A 20,704-nucleotide genomic window follows, 5' to 3' on the forward strand; every position below is an offset into this window, starting at 1 on the left:
CTTAGGGCCTGCTGCTGGACTTCCCAGGGACATCTGGAAGAACAGGATGCACTGGCCTGATCCAGCAGGCCTCTTCTTATGTCTCTAGGGTAAAGGTAAAGAGACCCCTGACCATTAGGTCCAGTCACGGACGACTCTGGAGTTGCAGCGCTCATCTCGCTTTATTGGCCGAGGGGGCCGGCGTACAGCTTCCGGGTCATGTGGCCAGCATGACTAAGCCGCTTCTGGCGAACCAAAGCAGCGCACAGAAATGCCATTTACCTTCCCGCCGGAGCGGTACCTATTTATCTGCTTGCACTTTGACGTGCTTTCAAACTGCTAGGTTGGCAGGAGCAGGGACCGAGCAACGGGAGCTCACCCTGTCACGGGGATTCAAACCGCTGACCTTCTGATCGGCAAGTCCTAGGCTCTGTGGTTTAACCCACAGCGCCACCCGCGTCCCTTCTTATGTCTCTAGCACTGAGGAAAAACGAAATGCACGGCTGCGCATAACGTGCCATTGGCACCGAAAATCTGACAGAACGTTCCCTTCTATATTTGATTTCTCCGAAATGCCGCAGAGTGCGAGTTCCTACAGGCTTTATTTTTACTTTTTTTTTTAAAGGGCTTGTGGGACATGGGGAGCGGGAATGTGGGGGGGGGAGGTAGAGAAAGAAAAACCAAAGAAACACCCTCTTGTCTTGTGAAACGCTCTCCGAGCTTAACCACTAATCCGGCAGGTTTTCTGAAAAAGGGAGACTCCACCAAGCTGCCTGGGGAGACAGCAAACACCTCCCCCGCCATGCTAAAGCAACAGAGAATGCCACACACACCTGGGCATGCAGCAGGCAGGATCTGGGCCAATCGCAGGCCCCACCCCACCGTTGGGGGGACCCCAGGTGACCCACACAGGCCTATCGCAGCTCAGGATGGGGTAGCAGTGGGGGAAGAGAGAGGGGAAAAATGCTGCAAGACCAGATTCATTCCAGCACGGAAGCCGTCCAAGCGTTTGATATCTCCTGAATGTTGTCTATGTTCGCTGGCCCTCTGGCAGTCTCTCAAGTCCTCCTAGATATGGATTGGAAGGGTGGGGGGGGAAAGCTCTCCATCCCATAAGCCAAAAATGTAATAAAAGCTGCCACCTGTGGTCTTCTCATCTTGCAGCCTTCAAGACCCCTACTTGACCAGAAAGGTCTGATGTTTCCATCCCTTGCCTCTCGAGGTGAAAGGACTATAGGTAGGTAGGACATTGGGGAACAAGTTCCAGGGACTGGATTGGAGAGTCTCTGTCAATCGGAGAAGAGGGTGGGGACAAAACCGGAATTAGTTGTCTGTCACTCTGGCGCCACCTACTGTTGGCCTCCTTGCCCTTTGCCACAGCAGCCTCAATGGGCACCAGCTGCCACTGAGCGGTCAAGATGCCTGCCAGCTTGGAGGAGACAGGTCTGAATTTCAGCTCATTTTTAGATGAACCATTCCTAGCAAAGTTGAAGGGAGGACCGTCAGGAGTGCCTCACAGGGACTAGCACCTTAATACCACGTGGAAGAACAGAGCAAGAGGCTCCCAGCTGAAATGAGAGAGGGTTCCTTTTTAGTATTAAAGGGTGTGCCATTTAGTTTCAGACAGAGGCATAGCTGTCAACGTTTCCCTTTTTAAAAGGGAAATTCCCTTATTCCGAATAGGATTCCTCGCAAGAAAAGGGAAAAGTTGACAGCTATGGAGAGAGGTGCCTCCTTTCCAAGGAGGCCATTCAGAGGAAATCTCATTCCCTTCTATTTCAAGACAAACCTATTTGCGCTTTCGGAAACATAGCCTGCCTTTGAAATCCCTGCTTCTCCGAATTTTGCAAGGCAATTCTCCAGCCCAGCAATGAGTAACCAAAAAAGGCATGTAACAGTGTAAAGTGTGCACAAAGGCACACATAATAGAATATTAGAACTGTAGGGTTGGAAGGGACCCCAAGGATAATCTAGTCTATCCCCTGCAATGCAAGAATATCTTCCTGAAAAGGACATACTAAAAATGCATTCTCTATTAGGGCGGGATTTCTTTGCAAACACGAGTACAGTGGAAGCATGGTTCTCAAACAGCTTAGTTGATGAACAAATTGGCTCCCGAACACCAAAAAAGCCAAAAAAGTAAGTGTTCCGGTTTTTGAACGTTTTTCAGAAGCTGAACGTCCGACGCAGTGTCCGTTTGAGTGCAGGAAGCTTCTGCAGCCAATCGGAAGCCACACCTTGGTTTTCAAACGGTTTCAGGAGTCGAACGGACTTCCAGAATGGATTAAGTTCAAGAACCAAGGTACCACTGTACATTAGGCAAAATTGCTCGCCCCAAAATGCACGTTAGGAGAAATTCGTACTCTAATGCTGACAAATTTTCACGAGGCCTTGTTTTCCAGTTGCACACCAATGCAGAAAACTCTGCTTAAGATGGGGTTTGGGGGTGGGGAAGAAATGAGGAAATTAAACAGACAGAAATGCCCATCCCTGGAGCGCAGACAGCAGGCCACGAGAAGAAAAACCCAAGGCAGGCTTAACACCCTCCGTTGCTACCTGCCGACACAGATCTGCCACACTCAGGAGCGAGAGACAGAAGCCCTCTGGCGCATTTTCCTCCAGCTCGCACCCAGAACGAGTCGCAACAGTTTCACGCTCGTCTCCAGTAATGCATATGGTATGTGGTCTCCCCCATCTCCCTTTGCCCTGAGGCTAGAGTTTATCTCCAGGTTAGGCAGTGGAAGTCTAATGGCAAGGAGAAGGCAGTCCATTTAATCGTATCCCACCCAGTTGGCTAAACTCTCTCTCTCTGCTTATATCCCAAGGATAAAAAGGTAAGAAGACCTAGGCTGTTGGATCAGACCAAAGGCCCATCTATCCCAACACCCTGTTCTCAGAAAGACTAATGGCGCCTCTGGGAATCCTATCAAAAAGCATATTGTAGAGTTGGAAGACGTTCGGAAAAGGGCAAGCAAGATGACCAAGGGAGTGGGGAGTGACACCCCCATCAAGAAGAAAGGTTGCAGCTTTTGTGACTTTTTAGGCTGGAGAAAGGGGGAGTAAGAGCATGGTGCTGATAATGCCAAGGTGGAAGGTTCAATCCCAGTATGGGACAACTGCATATTCCTTGGACTAGATCTGGGTTTCCCAAACTTGGGTCTCCAGCTGTTTTTGGACTACAGCTCCCAGCATCCCAAGGGAGCAGCAGCAGCGGTCAGGGATGATGGGAATTGTAGTCCAAAAACAGCTGGAGACCGCAAGTTTGGGAAACCCCGGACTAGATAATCCTCAGAGTCACTCCCAGCTTTACAATTCTATGATTCAAAGAGGCGGCGGATAGAAGTTTATAAAATCACATGTGGCATGGAGAAAGAAGGACAGAGTTCCTTCTTCCACACAGGCAATGCTAGAACTTGTGGCCCTCCAACAAAGCTGAATGTTGGACAATTCCAGACACATAAAATTAGGTCCTTCGTGTAGTGCAACTATGGAGCTCCCTGCAAGGTCGTCTCAAGGACAACTGAACTCTTACCTCTTGCAACTCCCAGCAAGTGGAATTCAGTTTTTGAAAATGACTGGCTGGTAGCCATTGATAGCCCTATCCTCCATGACTTTGAGTGATCTCCTTTTAAGGCCATCCAATTTTGCCACCATCACTACTACTGGGGCAACTCAGCAGATGGGTGTGGTAAAAGTAAAATCAACATCACCATCATCTTACAGCAGTCCGATGTAGTTTAAATAAGAGAACAAGAAGAGCCCTGCTAGATCTGGATTCTATTCCAACTTCCTCCTATTTCATTGGTGTAGTGTAAACACTGACAACTGGGAAACACTGGCCTGCGAGCGCTCCAGTTGGAGAACAGCCTTTACCAAAGGTGTCATGGGCTTTGAAGACACTCGAACTCAGGACGCAAGGGAGAAATGTGCTAGGAGGAAGGCACGCTTGGCAAATTCACAGCGTGATCAGCTCCCGCCCAGAAACCAATGTCCCCACTGTGGAAGGACGTGTGGATCCAGAATTGGCTTCCACAGCTACTTACAGACTCATTGTTAAAACCGTGTTTATGGAAGACAATCTTACTTGGCTACGAGTGATCGCCAAAGAAGAAGATTTCATTGGCCAACCAGAGCTCTATGGGAAGCTCACAAGCAACAGCACCCTTTCTCCACTTGCAATTCCCAGCCACTAGTATTCATGTGAGGACAGGAAGCTTTCTCATACGGAGTCAGATTATTGGGCTGCCTAGTTCAGTATTGTCTGCTCTGACTGGCAGTGCTTCTCCAGGGTCTCAGACAGGGGACCCAGCCAGCCCTGCCTGGAGATGTCAGCCACCAAACCTGGGACCCTCCTTGTAGCTCAGTCGGTAAAGCACAAGACTCTTAATCTCAGGGCTGTGGGTTTGAGTCCCAGTTTGGGCAAAAGATTTTTGCATTCGACTAGATGTGTCTTGTGGTCCCTCTTCCAGCTCTACAATTCTGCATTCAAAGGAAGATGCTCTACCAAGGAACTATAGCCCTTCTCCAAAAGTTACACAACCCTCCCGCTTGCCACAGCCCTGCCATCTCATCTACAGCCTGCTTTAAATATGTAGGGATGCCAATCCCTAAACAGTCTTGGCCCAGTATACCTGAAGGAGCATCTCCACCCCCATCATTCTGCCCGGACACTGAGATCCAGTGCTGAGGGCCTTCTGGCGGTTCCCTCACTGTGAGAAGCAAAGCTACAGGGAACCAGGCAGAGGGCCTTCTCGGTAGTGGCACCCGCCCTGTGGAACGCCCTTCCATTAGATGTCAAAGAGATAAACAACTACCTGACATTTAGAAGACATCTGAAGGCAGCCCTGTTTAGGGAAGCTTTTAATGTGTGACGTTTAGATGTATTTTTAATCAAGCCCCCCAGAGTGGCTGGGGAAACCCAGCCAGATGGGCGGAGTACAAATAATAAATTATTATTATTATTATATAGTTATTGTTATTATTATTCTTATAGCCCTTCTCAGGGATCTCGGAGGCTGTCTTCCACTGAGTCAGCTCTAAGCTCGGTACTGTCCGTACTTCCTGGCAGTGGTTCCCCGGGATTTCGGAAAGGGGTGCTGGAGGTGTCACAGCAGATGTGCCATCTCCATGGAGCGAGCTCCTATCTTGCCTCTTCCTGGCAGGCAGCACCGCTCCGCTCCCTCCACGCACAGCTGTAGCCCCCACGCGGCCAGCTGGATTTAAAAGGAACAGGCTCGGCAGGAACTTTGGATGATGATAAATAAGCAAGCCCCCCCTCCATTCCCACCCCTTCTGAAGGACAAGCTCAAAGAACTGCGCCTGGTGAGTCAGTCTCTCTCTCTCTCTCTCTCTCTCTCTCTCTCTCTCTCTCTCTCTCTCTCTCTCTCTCTCTCTCTCTCATACACACACTCTTCGGGGACTCCCAGTTGAGGGTCACCATCAGAACGACATCAAAAGGACAGCTGTGCCGGGAAGCCCAGACTTAAGAGAGGCCGTCCTCGCCTCCAAAAACTGGCCTCGGAGACACCTTTCAATGAGGGCTCGTAGGATAGTTTGTCCTGCTTTATTCATTTAATTTTATTTACTTATTTATTAGCTTTAGGTACCCCCCCATCATAAGATCTCAGGGCAGCTCATAGAATAAAATAACACACCTAAATATATAAAATGAAGGCTACTGGTGAACCTCCCTGGGAAGAGCATTCCACAAATGGGGAGCCACTACAGAAAAGGCTCGTTCTCGTGTTGCCACCCTCTGGACCTCACGTGGAGAAGGTGCACAAAAAGGGCCTCAGAGGATGAACACAGAGTCCAGGATGGTTTCTATGGGGAGAAGTGTTCCTTTGGGTTTTGCGGTCCTGAGCCATTTAAATCATTGCTTTGACTTTGCAACTGCTTTGACTTTGCAATAATAATAATAATAATAATAATAATAATAATAATAATAATAATAATAATATATTTGTGCCCCGCCCATCTGGTTGGGTTTCCCCAGCCACTCTGGGCAGCTTCCAACAAAGATTAAAAATACATTAAAATGTCACACATTAAAAACTTCCCTTCAGATGTCTTCTAAAGGTCAGGTAGTTGTTTTTCTCTTTGACATCTGGTGGGAGGGCATTCCACAGGGTGGGTGCAACTACTGAGAAGGCCCTCTGCTTGGTTCCCTGTAGCTTTGCTTCTCGCAGTGAGGGAACTGCCAGAAGGCTCTTGGGGTTCCTTTCCAACACTACAGTTCTAGCATTATATTATATTTTATACCCCACTTTCCCCCACAGATTAAAGGTTCTTCCAGACTGGTGGGGCAGGAGCTGCAGGTGCATTCTGGAGCACGCCATTGATGCAACAATAGTGTGTTACTAGGGGATTCACGATGGACTGTCCACACATCCTTTCCCTTTGTTAACTGCTCTGCGTTGCTCCCTCTGCCCCCGTCCTGTCTGGAGCACAGCACAACAAAAGCGGGCCAAAAACAAAAATCAAATGAACCGGAAAGTTTTATGGCATGAAAATGGACAGGATCTCAGCAGGGCACACGCATGCTGGAAAATGAAGCAACACATCTGCCCCACAAACCTCTTGCAGGTGCAAAAACAGAAAAACAGTATTGACAGCAGGATCGTGTAAAACAGCCCTGACACCATCATTACAAATTCTCATGGCTGTGTGATGAAAAGGATGTCTGGAGGGACCCAAAATCTGTCTTCCCCCCAAAGCAGCCCAGGTCCATTTAAAACAATAAAATAAAAATAAGGGAGGGAAAGAGAAATCGTCGGGATCCCAAAATACAGTGGTGACCTGTAAAATGGTCTTTACATCCTGCTGGACCCAAACTGCGGTTGTCCTGTATATAAGTTGCACAGAATTAATGTTTAATTTGTGCACTATTTAAAAGCTTTTTTTGCTTGGGGTGGGGAGCGGAGATCCCAAAGTCTTGTACATTATAACGGGGGTGGAGAACCTAAGTCCAGAAGTTAAATGCGGCCCTCCAGGCCTCTCTATCTGGCCCTGGGGGCTCTCTCCAGAGCACACCCCTCACTAGTCGTTCTTCATCTCCTCCCAGAGTATTTTTGCCTGGCTGGAATGTGTCCCTGAGCTCTGATAACATCTCTCACTGGCCTGGATGGTGCGTAGAGAGGGGTGTGTCAGCGTGTGGAGAAACTAGCCTTTTGCACAAAGGTCACATTTGCATTGATCGCTCTGCCCACGGTTACGTCTGCCCCTCCCCCCCCCCGGGAAGGTTGCCCTAAAGGGGCTACAGCCCTTGAAGTGAAAAACAAATACTTAAAATTCCTCTCCCTTACACATCTGGAAGGTGGCAGAGAGGCTACAGACAGGCACCCACTCACTCATCCCCTCACATAGAGGGAACCTGGAATATGCCCTGAAGCAGGTGAGCAAGGTTTCAGAGCAGACCACCCAGCAGATGCTGTAGCTGCAGATTTCCTGCACTGGCAGGGGGTCAGACTAGATGGCCTCTGGGGTACTCCCCAGCTCTCTGATTCCACAGTCCCAGGGCAGATAAAATGATCACAAGGAGATCTATATGGTTTACAGTGCAGGCCTGTACAAAGCAAGCCCCACACAGTTCTGTGGGGCTTACTCAGCACACTGGCTGGGGCTGATGGGCACCAGGTTGGCAATGGGCACATCTACTGACCAAGGCTGGGCCCGACCCAGTACTTATCAGCTGTCTTTCTGCTTGACTAATTGCTCAAGCCTATACAGTGGTACCTCGGGTTAAGAACTTAATTCGTTCTGGAGGTCCGTTCTTAACCTGAAACTGTTCTTAACCTGAGGTACCATGTTAGCTAATGGGGCCTCCCACTGCTGCCGTGTGATTTCTGTTCTCATCCTGAAGCAAAGTTCTTAACCTGAGGTACTATTTCTGGGCTAGAAAAGTTTGTAACCTGAAACATCTGTAACCTGAGGTACCACTGTATGTGCTTCCTCAGAAATAAACACTGTGCACGATAGGACTTACTCCCAAGTAAGCTTGGAGTGGCTACTACAGCTTAGGCTGCCTTTCATTAGAAAGCAGCCCCATTGATAAAGGCGGTACCTATAGATCAGATTAGAAGTGAATCACGCACATTATCTTAGAAATTCCTGAACAACAATCCTGTATGGCAAGGTTGATATTTTTATACCTATATTATAGACAAAAGAATGAGACTGAGAGGGTGGCTTTCCTTAGAACCTTCCCCCAAAGTCAGTGAATTCACCAAAAGGCAAATCCCTTTGTGGATGCGGGAGAGAGAAAGAAATCACACAATCTGATATAAATAAAAGGGGCAGTATTCAGAAACAGGTAGAAAATTTCAATGTAATTCAGGATCAAAAGGAGCCATATTTGGATAGGAGATTTTGAAAGGTAGACTCTCGAATGAAAACTGCTGAATTATAACTCATCAAGAAGCTCAGCACTATTCATTTGGGTCTGAATAAAGATAATGTTTCCCTGTATCATTGAAGATCTTAATGCAATTATCTTAGCCGTGCTGAGTGAATCATCCCTGGTTTGCTGCTGCAAAGGGTAACTGCGCATATTTCACATACATTTAAGCCCCAGCTCAATTATCACCAACTGCACTTTTTTGTTTGTTGGTTTTGCATCTCATTGCCTTTCAGCTATCACCTAATTCAATTATCACCAACTGTACTTGTCTGGATCTCATTGCCAATCATCTCCCACCTTACATTCCCCTCCTTTCTTTCTGGCCTGTCCTACCTCCAGCTGCCAGCTGAGATTTTGCTTCATCCACTTGACAACATGGACTTCTTAAAGCCCACAAAAGCTTCTGCCACAATACATACATTGCATAGGAGTGAATTCCTAGGGCCTGAGGTCCCTTCAACCCCCCCCCCAATTATTTTTGAGAGGGGTGGGCTCCCCCAAAGGTGATGGGCGTTGCCATTCAAATTGTGAGTGTGCACCATGTCTTGTGATCGATTATGTGCTTAACTGCCTCTCCTGATATTTTATTCAAGTCGGCACCCTGTAAATTTGTTAGTCTGTAAAGTGTCTGTAAAGTGGTGCTGTGGTCTAAACCACTGAGCCTAGGGCTTGCCGATCAGAAGGTCGGCAGTTTGAATCCCCGCGACGGGGTGAGCTCCCATTGCTCGGTCCCTGCTTCTGCCAACCTAGCAGTCCAAAAGCACGTCAAAGTGCAAGTAGATAAATAGGTACTGCTCTGGCGGGAAGGTAAACGGCGTTTCAGTGTGCTGCTCTGGCTTCGCCAGAAGCGGCTTAGTCATGCTGGCCACATGACCTGGAAAGTCTGTCTGGGGACCAACGTTGTCTCCCTCAGCCTGTAAAGCAAGATGAGCGCCGCAACCCCAGAGTCATTCGCAACTGGACTTAACTGTCAGGGGTCCTTTACCTTTTTAAAGTGTCACAGGGCTCCTTGATGTTTTGCCTGCAGCAGACTATCGCAGCTACCCCTCTAGAAATACAGTGGTACCTCGGGTTACATACGCTTCAGGTTACTTACGCTTCAGGTTACAGACTCCGCTAACCCAGAAATAGTACCTTGTGTTAAGACCTTTTCTTCAGGACGAGAACAGAAATCGTGCTCTGGCGGTGCAGTGGCAGTGGGAAGCCCAATTAGCTAAAGTGGTGCTTCAGGTTAAGAACATTTGCTGGGTGCAACAGCAGGAGAGAGCCAGGGCACTCATGTCCTGCCCAGAAGCATCTGGTTGGCAACTGTGGGAAGAGAAGATGAGCCAAGCTGGATCAGGCCAGAGGCTGGCCATAGCCCAGAGTTCTCACAGGAGCCAGCCTATGGGAAATCCCCCGCAAGCAGATCCTAATGCAACAGAATTCAGTACAGATGTGTTCTGCCTCTGACAGTGGAGGAAGACCATAGACTTCATAGGTAGTAGCTAGTGATAGCCATCTCCTCTGTCAAATCCTCATTTAAGGAGGATAGTTACCTTTTGTGAGAGTGACTTTATGTGCTGAGAAACTGGTACAGACAGGCCTTTGGTCTCATACAGCAGGACGGTTCTGGTTCTTCTTATCTTTTTTTACTGAATAGGAGATGCTCTGTTCATTCCCCCACCACCTAGCAGCTTTGATACACTAGTCAAATTGCATTTAGTTCATCCAAATGGAGGTCAAATCCCTGCCACGAGTGCTACCATGGAGAATGCCAACTTTGCCCATACATGGGAACAGGAAGCTGCCTTATACCCACTTGGACCACGGTCCAATATTCTCTCCATAGGTCACCAGCAGTTTTCCAGAGTTTCAGATGGGGGAGAGTTCCAGTCCTAGCAGGAGATGCTGGGGATCGAACCTGGGACCTTCTGCATGCAAAGCAGATGCTCTAATTGCTGAGCTACAGCCCTGTGCTTGTACAGATCACAACAACTGTGACTGTGGAAGGGTGATGGAGGAGAAATAGGGGGCCTTGGTTAATCCCTGCTCAGAAAATTTCAGCACAGCACCACTGCCCTAAACACATATCCACTCAAACTGTTTGTAGCTCTGCTCCAAAGGACACGGAGGAGTCCTTGAACTTGACTACTCATGCCTTGCTCTCAACCACGTAGGTGTGATCACTGTTATTTGAGACTCTAAGGGGCTAACATGAGGGAAGTGCTTTAGCCTGCAACAAATAATCTGTGCACTCAGAAAGCACGCATGTCACACAGAATGCACATATTAAACATGCACAGTAAACACGCCTGGCTGGCGCCTGTTGGGACTGATAGGATGGAAAGGAGGGAGCCCAACAGTAGGTGGCGCCAGAGCCAACAGCAGGCAAAATGAATTCATTCTAGTTTTGTCCCCATCTTTTCCCCTGATGAGTTCTGCAAGGGCAACACTGAGATTAAGGAGGAGAGGGAAGCTGACAGTCAGGTCCACCTCTTGGACTGGTTGTAGGTCAGGTGGCAGGCAGGCAGAGTCGTGTGAAATCACAGCGCTTCAACTCTCAGGGCTGCCCCCATCCCCATGCAGCCTTGCAGCAGGCATGTGCACAACAACAACAAATGCAGATTGGATTGTTTGCTTTAAAAGCCATGGGCTGGTGTTGGTAAGAAAAAACAGCTGCAGGGGGTTAGGGCTTGGGGAGGAAGGAGGAGGTATCTAGGACTAGTTGCAACACCCAGCACCCCAAAAACTCCTGCAACAAATGCAAAAATGGCACTTGCAGCAGTTGCACAGAGAGCCACCTTCCTGCAGGTGCCTTATTTAGCACCGCAAGGAAATTCAGCCAAGGACCCTTGTGCAAAATGTATTGCAATGAATTGGCTTGTTGAGAAGCTGTGGTGGGGAGAGGGGTGCTTTAACCCTTTCTCACCCCCTTCTTCATTTGCTCTGAATTGCTCACAAACAGTCCTCCACGTAGATGGCAAAGGCACTTTTTTGGGGGGGAGGGCTCTGTAGGAAGGCAAGAGCTTTGGGGAGGCGGTTTGGAAAAGACATGAAGCAGGCAGCAAGTGAGGAAAAGGGTTAACCACACAGGTACACACATACACTGCCTTTGCATTCTAGATTCACACACCCCTCTTTTTTTCTTAGAAAAAGCAGCCTCCAGGCATCTCTTAGATGTGTAGCTCCACCCTAAGCTGGTCACAAATCTACAAGTCAAAGAAGCCATGCATTATCATCACTATTTGGAGGAGGACCATAGCTCAGTGGTAGACAGAGCATCTGCTTTGCATGCACAGTCCACTCCCTAACATCTCCAGGTAGGGCTGGGGGTGTCCCCTGCCTGAAACCCTGGACAGCTGCTGCCAGTCAGTGTAGAAAGCACTGGCTAGATGGACCAATGGCTCTGACTCAAGATAAGGCAGATCCCAAGGTTTCTATGTCTGAAGGGAAGGGCAGTAGAGCACCTGCTTTGCATACAGAAGGTCCCAGTTCAATTCCTGGCATCTTCAAGTAGGGATGGGGATGTCCCCTGCCTGAAAGTCTGGAGAGCTGCTGCCAGTCATTGTCGACAACATTGGCTAGATGGACCAACAGTCTGGCTCTGCATAAAACAGCTCCCTACGTTTCCATTATGAAGGAGATTTGACATCTCTACTCCACCTTTTTCCTGCGCTGAAAATCAAACATAAGGCGTCTTGAAAATAAATAAGACAAAATACAGTTAGACAAAATACGCAGCATTCCCCCCCCAACCCCACAGCAGCCTAAAAATGTCACCACAAAGGCTCAAATTAAAAGAAAGTAAAGCTTTGACAAGCATTTTAAGAGCTGGCAAAGAGATGGTGGGACATAACTCTCCTGGGTTGGAGAAGGGCTCTTCTGCTGTGTACCGTATAGCTGAGATAGCTCACCTGGTAGAGCATCAGACTCTTAATCTCAGGGTTGTGGGTTTGAGCCCCACATTGGGCAAAAGATTGGGCATTGCATGGGGTTGGACTACATATGACCCTCATGGTCCCTTCCAACTCTGCCATTCTATTTCCTGTGTATTACACCCCAGAATAAAAAAATAAGCAAAAGCAGCAAGATCCCACTTACAACTTTAGAAAGAGGAAAAGATTATTTCTTCCACTTGTGTAGGTTACAACCAAGTTTAGAACAAGCATGGCTGCTGGATCAGGCCAATGGCTATCTAAGTCCATCATTCTGTTCTCCCAGTGGCCCACCTGGCCAGGACAGCAACTCACCCCACCTGCAATTCCCAGAAACTGGAATTCAGCAGAATACTGCCTCTGGCTGTGGAGGTACAGCCTACCCATTGTGTCTAGGAGCCATCAATAGCTTTATCCTCCACGCATATGTCTTTGAAAGCCACCCAAGTTATTTGCCATCTTGGATTCTTCAAGTTAATCATCAACCCAAATCAGCAATCTATGGTTAATTATGCATGGTAAACCACAAGCTGGATAAAGCATGCAAGCCAAACATTTTTGACACTATTCGATCTACTACGAATAGATTCACCCTGCCCATGTCGGGGAGAAAACCGGAAGCCTTAACAGGTGCCCCCCCAAATAGAACTCCCCCCCCCCGATAAATGTATTTTGTCCATTTCTGTGGCTTCTGGGATTTCACCCTTCTTCTGTGCCCACCCACTCTTAAAGCATGAGGTCTAGTAACTTGACTGATGCTTTTTAAACGAAAAGCTGACTTGTAATATTTGAGCCGTGTGCACGCGGTGAATGGGGTGCAGAACCATCACGTTCCTACAGTTCTACAAAACAGATGGGCCTATGGTGCAGTTTAAAGTCCCGCAATGGCTTGCCTCAAAACAGGCACCAACCCCCAAAGAAATCAGACTTGTTCACAGGTTTAAATCGGACCATTGCTAAAGCAGCTTTGAATGTTGCAGGTAGCCAAGAGTTTTTAACTAGGTAGGAAAACCCTTCCATCTGGAGAACACCAGAGATTGGTAGTGACAGGCGACAATCCCATTCTTCAGTTATCTACTGCAATGCCACAGGGAGGTTAGCAAAGATTGTCATTGGGAGATAGGAGAATTTCACAGCTCCCTCTCTTAAGATCTGTTGCAAAGACACACACTATGAGTCCAGCTACTTTTGGATGGGATAGCAGATGCTGTTGCATGCAGCCCAAGAACAGAAAACTTCAAGCCAATGAACTGAGCCAAGTTGACTCAAAGGGCCAAATAGGGTCTCCCTCAAAGGACATACAACAGGGCTCTTAGACACTGCCCTTGCAAACTACCAGATGCCACAGTTTCTTGCTTGGCTTCTATTGAGCGCTACAGAGTGCGCCAGCACATAAAAAGAGCCTTGCTGCTGGAACAAGCTGGTGGCTCGCCTAGTCCCTCAATGTGCTATCACAGAAGCCAGTCAGCCAATCACAGAAGCACGACTCGACCACAACAGCACTCTCCTCACCTGCGACTCCTAGGCAACACTGCTTCTGACAGTGGCAACAGAATATTTTTCTTAGACTACATTTTGCTGGATGAGCAAGCACAAAAAGGCACCCTTCTGGAACCCAGACGTATGAATCAAGCTGCGCAGAACCTCCGAATTCTTCAATGTTACATCAGCACTGGCTTCCAAGTGGGATTTGCTTCTATCGACAGGGCGGAGCGACTTTAGCAAAACTCGAGCATCGTGGGTGTTCGACGGGAAAATGCTAACAGGCTAAGTGGGGAGTTAACTGCACAGACTCTGAAAGCTTGAGAGATGTAGATTTGTGCGAACAAACAGCACAACCCTTGCAGTATACACAAGCCCCAGGAACTGTCTGCTATTCCTCTCTCCGGCACCCAATTTTCTGCAAGCCTGGAACCACATCAAGGTCTTTCCCCCTTCCACAAAAAGTGGTATTGTCCACAATAAAGTGAACAAGAGTCAACACACTCTGAACAGCATTTAGAAAGACCCAGAGGACAGAACGGGTAGCAGAATTCACGTTTGGGTTAAGCAAAGTTGGAAGTACAACAGGTGGCCATCAAATTCACAATCTTATCAGCCCTGGTGCCCAACTATTAAACCAACTGAAAACAAAATAAAACCTTATTTTGCAAAACTTTTAAACTCAATCGGCTCTAAAGGCAGAGGTCTTCACTTCCAGTCCTTGCTCATTTTTACTTAAAAAATAAAAGTTAGTGGATTTTATTGCTTTTAGAGATTAAAAAATTCACTCAGAGAGATTGCACAGCAATCACTGTTTTATCAAGGCTAATAATATTAACTTAATTATGCAGGGTGTGTGTGTGTGTCAGATTTTCCCATGAAACCACACCCTCTGTTCCGAAAACTGCTCTACAATAAGTTCTCATTTTTGTTCATGAGAGCCTTTCGCCAAGGCACTCTGGCTAACATACATCAGGTTATTTCATGTCACAACGATCCCACAAGGTAGGCCAACTTGAAAAAAATCACACCAGCTCTTCAAGTCAGGCCCTCTGTCTGCTGCCCATGTTCCAGGAATCAAAGACATCAATAAAATAAAATAACACAAATCAACTTCTGGGGCTAATGAGCTCACAGCACACTAAGCCCCATTGAATTCAGTGGGGATTCTTCTGTCCCATTGAATTCAATGGGGCTTACTCCCAGGGAAGTGAGCATAGGATTCTAGCCTGGGAGACCTACAGCCTTGAAACGCCTTAGTGCTTCAGTGAAGGGGTTCTGACGGGCAAGAACCCCGATGCTAGAATAGGGAACGTCACAGCAAGGGGGGAAAAACAACTACAGAAAGACTGCCCTTGAGCGCGTGCAGAAGGCGCCCTCGCAGCCTCTCGGTGGAGGTCTAGGATTGGATCTCTAGGCTGCTTCGAGTCCCGAAATACTATTGCCTACAGAAGGACGACTTTTTAAACAAAACGTGCGTTTGCAGCTAAGAGCAGAGCAGCGCGCCTCTCTCGCCAACCCTGGCTCCTCGAAGGGACCGAGCGCGCGCCAGATAATTCCCAGAAAGAGACCCCGTCCAGGCAGCGGGGTCTGATGAAGTGGGCAAATGGGACCTGCTCGGGGTTCCAATCCCCCTTCCCAAGCAGGGTGAAGCCAGGCGACACGACCAGGGAGGAAGAGGGAACCTCGACAGCTCCGTCTCCGCCGCTGCCCGCAGACTGGCTGGCTCGGCGAGGCTGGCGCTTGCTCCGGCTGCCGGCACCTGCTGCAAGCGAGGGCGGCGTCGGCAGCTCCCGGCGGCCCCTAGCTCTCCTCGGCCGGCGGGCCGGGCTCGGCTTCTCCTCCGCCTTCCCTCCCACCCCGTCGCGGCGCCCGCACTCACAGCCAGTTGCTGGCGTTGGCCGAGAAGGCGGCGAGGATCAGCAGCAGCAGCGAGCGCAGGAAGTAGCGCGGGCTCATCCTGGACGGCGCGGCCGGGCGGGCGAGCGCGGACGGCGGGGCAGCGAAGCCGCGGCGGCGGGAGGCAGGGCCGGCGTGGGGCCGGCGGCGTCGGGCCGCAGCGCAGCCGGACCCGCGGCCGCCCGGGCTCAGGTGCTGCTGCCGCGGCCGCCCGGCGCTCCGACCCGACGGCTCGAGCAGCAGGGCGCAGCCGGGGCTGATGCGCCGGCGGCAGCTGCGGAGCCGGACTGTCAGCTCGGCCAGGAGCTCCCGGGATGGAGCGGCGGGCGGGCGGGGCGCGGCCCCAGGAGGCGGCTCTCGGGGCGGGACCGGGACACCCCTGAGGCGGAGCGCGCGGCGCCCGGGAGCCGCCTCGCCTGCTGCCGTCCGCGTCCCGGGCCGGCCCAGCGCGGCCCGAGGGGGCTTACTCGGGAGTAAAGCGGTGCGGAGCCCACGCGTGGGCTACTCCCGAGTAAGAGAGCGGGCGTCCGGGGAGGCGATCTTTCCCGAGCAAGTCTGAATTATTCCTGTTTCCAAAGCACATTTCTCTTCTTTCTCGTTCTCTCTCCCTGCAACCAGAACTCTTTTGGGTTATTCTGGAAATGCACTAAGCATTGTGCACTAGCTCCGAGAAGCCCTCTTCCTTTTATTTCACCGCATGTGTTTTCTCAAAGGGGAAGTGCTTGTCTGAAGCCTCTCCCATCTCTCTGCCTTGGAAGTCCAAACTTCCTGGATGTAGTTGCAGGGACTTCTTAGCCTGAGGAATAGGGCACTCTGTGCATGATCAGAGGTGCCTGGGTGTTCTTGCTTTTGTTTGCTTTGTATGAGAGCTGACAGCTCTGGCAGTGAACACAGCTTTAAAGGATGAGCTAGGGGGATGGCTAAAGAGCAATGGTCTGCTTGCTATGTTAGCTCATTTATGAAATGCTGTGGGTTAAACCACAGAGCCTAGGACTTGCCAATCAGAAGGTCAGCGGTTCGAATCCCCGTGACGAGGTGAGCTCCCATTGCTCAGTCCCTGCTCCTGATCAACCTAGCAGTTCGAAAGCACGCCCAAAAGTGCAAGTAGATAAATAGGGACCACTCCAGCGAGAAGGTAAACGGCGTTTCCGTGTGCTGCTCTGGTTTGCCAGAAGCGGCTTAGTCATGCTGGCCACATGACCCGGAAGCTGTACGTCGGCTCCCTCGGCCAAAAAGTAAGATGAGCGCCGCAACCCCAGAGTCGGCCACGACTGGACCTAATGGTCAGGGGTCCCTTTACCTTTACCTAACTGTTTCTTAAGGGATTGGGACATAAACTGTACTGTACTACCTTCTTGGCTGTGAAATGTGTTGGGTGTAGAGCTCCGCCCACACAACCCCCCTCCTTCCTTTTAAAGGTCAAGTTTCCAGCCCTCAAGGCCACAGAGAGAGAAGGTTGAAAGTCTGCAGGCCCTATTGCCAGGGGAAACCTCAGCTGCACAGGGGTGGGGCTGAGCAGGTGAGAGTTCAGGGACAGCTGCAGCTCTCCCCTTCCCCTGGATTAGCAGAACCAGCAATTTATGCAAAATAAGCAGAATTCCGCTAAACTGGGTATATAGCTGAAGGTAGAACAAGGAAAACTGGCATGGGCTGAAACGACGGGCAGGCCTTGACCTGTCCTACAGTGGTGGTTCTTTCTGCTTTTCAGACTTTTAAAAATCCATGCAGAGAAGGCCTGCATTCCTTCCATTGTCTCCTTGCCCAGAGAGAGTAGCTGCAGTAGATCAGTAAAAAAGAGAGAGAGAAGGAGGGAGAGAGAGAGGCTTCCAATACTTGTTTTAAAGCCAGTTGCCTTTCCCCAAAAGCCTCAGCTTGGGCTTGCACTGGTAATAGGATGGGGAACCGCTGGATGTCTACGGATTCCAGCTGCAATCTTGCCTGACCCTTGGCCATGCTGGCTGGGGCTGATGGGATCTGTAGTCCGGCAACACCTGCAGGGACACAGGCTTCCCCCCCCCCGCGGTGTTATTTTGGTAGAAGAGTCATTGGAAAAGATGTACCATATAAGCTGCTTTGCGCTGAGTGAGAACATTCGTCTATCTAGTTCAGCATCGTCTGCACCAGGAATCACCAATGTGGTGCCCGTGGGCACAATAGCACCCATAAAGACTTTCATTGGTCTCCCTGGGCAGGTTCCCCAGATGCTGAGCTCCTCCTCCTCCTCCTTCTTCTTCTTAAAAAGTCCGTAGGCCACTTAGAATCATAGAATGGTAGAGCTGGAAGGGACCCTAAGAGCCATCTGGTCCAACCCCCCCCCCCTTCAATGCAGGAGTCGCAGCTAAAGAATCCTTGACAATGCCCCCACTCCCCAAACTCTGCTTCAAAACTTTCCAGTGAAGAAGAGGCCACCACCTTCCGAGGGAGCCCATTATCATCTCAAGCAGCTCTTTCTTAGAAACAATGTAGTGGTTTCCTTGAAATGATGATGTGATGTGGGCATGTTGTATATTTTTTCTGGTGCTGTTGTTATTAGGCAGCAGAAGCATCAGTGTCTCTCTCTCTCTCTGTATGTAATCAATAAAAAGAGGCTGGCTGCTCAAACAGCCATTGGCTCTGGCGCCACCTACAGTCAGGCTCCCTGTCTTCCACCCTACCAACTCTGTTTTCCTTGGAGGTTTTTGTGTGTGTGTGTGTGTGTGTGTGTGCTTTTGTAGTGGCTTTTGCTGCTCCCCTCCTCCCTGGAGGGCCAAACATGGGCAGGTGGGCACCCCTCCCAATCGGCAATATTATTGTTATTGTTGTTATCTTTATTATTTGGGCTTTAAAAAAACTTCTTCCTCCAATGAGCCAGCAGTTGTGGTATATGTGGAGTCCTCACATTTCACCCTCACAACAACCCTGTAAAGTAGGTGAGATTAGGAGGCAGTGGGTTGTATCCAACAGCAGTCCCATTTGGAGTAGATCCATTGAAATTAATTGACGTAGACAACTTATTCCTGTTAATTTCAATGACTCGCTTTGGAGCTAAGAAAAGAATCCACACATCCACATTTCCCCCCTTAGCTCTCTGGTCAAAGTCCAGAGCCTTTTACATACTGACCCCTAAGAAATCCATGTTCGCTAGCTGAGATGTAGCTGAATACTATTTCCAAGGGAAGACTTGGAATAGACTGCCAGTGAAGCGCAGAGGTGATTTTGAGGTCTTAGGCTCTTAGCAGTTGCTCGACTAGCCACTAGAGGGAGACATGATCACATATAATTTAAGACTTGAGCACCATCCCCCTTTGGGGCTGGGCCTGAATATCTCCCACCCCCCATACCAAGGTTAGAGAGTTGGACTCTCACAACCATCATTTCTGGAACAGGCTGACGTTAAAGTCGGCCAGTGCTGCAGCAACTCATGATTCCTCATCTTGTTCTGGAGATATGGAAGGCTGGTCTCATTGGTCTGGAGATGTGGAAACCTTCTTGCTATGTCTGGATAGGGTTCTGAAGGCCTCTGAGGAAAGGTGGTCTTCCCCCTTCCGACTGATGGCAATGGGTGGGGGCAGACTACCATGCTTTGACATGACTAGATCTGGAAACTGGTAAGTATCCCAAGTCCATGTTAAAAAGAAGAAGTGGGTCCTGCCCCATTTAAACAGTTTTCAGAATCTAAGACAGGCTTCCTCAACCTCGGCCCTCCAGACGTTTTGAGACTACAATTCCCACCATCCCTGACTACTGGTCAGGGACTACTGGTCCTGCTAGCTAGGAATCATGGGAGTTGTAGGCCAAAAACATCTGGTTGAGGAAGCCTAATCTAAGACCACCTTCAGCTTGATCTCCCTTGGTCCAATCTTCCCAGCTGCCTGCATCCTAACCAACAAGCACATCTGCCTAGAGTGGCAGAGGAATGACACTCTACATACCATGCTCTGTGGTTGCATCCTGCAACCACAGTGTGGTGTAGTGGTTAAGAGTGGTAGACTCGTAATCTGGTGAACCGGGTTTGATTCCCTGCTCCTCCACATGCAGCTGCTGGGTGACCTTGGGCTAGTCACACTTCTTCAAAGTCTCTCAGCCTCACTCACCTCACAGAGTGTTTGTTGTGGTGGAGGAAGGGAAAGGAGAATGTTAGCCGCTTTGAGACTCCTTCGGGTAGTGATAAAGTGGGATACCAAATCCAAACTCTTCTTCTTCTCCTCCCTGCTGGATCATCTATTTTTCACTGCGGTGCGGGCATTGGCATAGAGGTACCAAGGGGCTGGACACAGGGAGGCAGAGGGCCAACTTGTGCCTTGTAAGGAAGATGCCACAGTGTGAGTTTGGATGGTCATCTGACAGGGATTCTTTAGCTGTGATTCTTGCATTGATGGCCCTTGGGGTCCTTGTCAAATAATGCCTGGTCCCCATGAAATGGGAGGTGGCTATGCGGAACTGAACACAGAGAGCGCTTCCAGACTCTCACTGTTTTTGAGCAGGATTCAATCACATCCAGGCAAATTCAATCAAAGCACAATCAACGCTGATTGGGGGCTCCTTTGAAACAAAGCCGCTTCCTTTGCAATATGGAAAATGCTGGGATCATCTATTCTCCCCAGAAACAAATGAGGACAAATAGTCATTAAGCAAGTTGCCTGGATCCGGAAACATTTATTATGTTATTGTTTTACCATTCTCCTTGGCTCTGTTATCAGAGTCTATTTATTTATTATTGAAGGAGAAGCAATGCATATAGCTGTGGGCAGGGGATTGTGAGAGGGTGAATTGAAAGAGGAGTCACTGTATATTAAAAAGAATTTAGCAGGGTGGTGGTAGTGGAATCAAATAAACTATTGGTACCAAAACTGGCATTGACCTACCTTAAAGGGTTTTTGCAAGGAATACTCAAGTGAACACAAGTTAGGGTTGGGTGCTGTGCTGTGTAGCCGGTTACCACATTTAAAACCAGAAGCAATCTCTGCTTATCCTCAGGCCTTTGTGGTGGGTTGAGAGGCACTCAAGTCTGGTTCGCTTCAGGCTGATCCAGAATTTATGATTAACCCAA

At 49.3% G+C, this 20,704-nt stretch overlaps 1 protein-coding gene across 1 annotated transcript in view; it reads right to left on the bottom strand.

The window, feature by feature from the left end:
* The window catches only part of WNT4 (Wnt family member 4), a 53,109-nt gene extending 37,324 nt beyond the window's left edge, over positions 1 to 15,785 (bottom strand). The window contains exon 1 of the mRNA XM_081923798.1: positions 15,659 to 15,785. Within this exon, the coding sequence (XP_081779924.1) occupies positions 15,659 to 15,735 (77 nt within the window). The 5' untranslated portion in view covers positions 15,736 to 15,785. The remainder of the gene's footprint in view (positions 1 to 15,658) is intronic.
* Between the last annotated feature and the right edge of the window lie 4,919 nt (positions 15,786 to 20,704).

The sequence above is a fragment of the Podarcis melisellensis genome (genome assembly GCF_964234715.1).
Source record: "Podarcis melisellensis genome assembly, chromosome: 8".
In the NCBI taxonomy this organism is placed as follows: Eukaryota; Metazoa; Chordata; class Lepidosauria; order Squamata; family Lacertidae; genus Podarcis; species Podarcis melisellensis.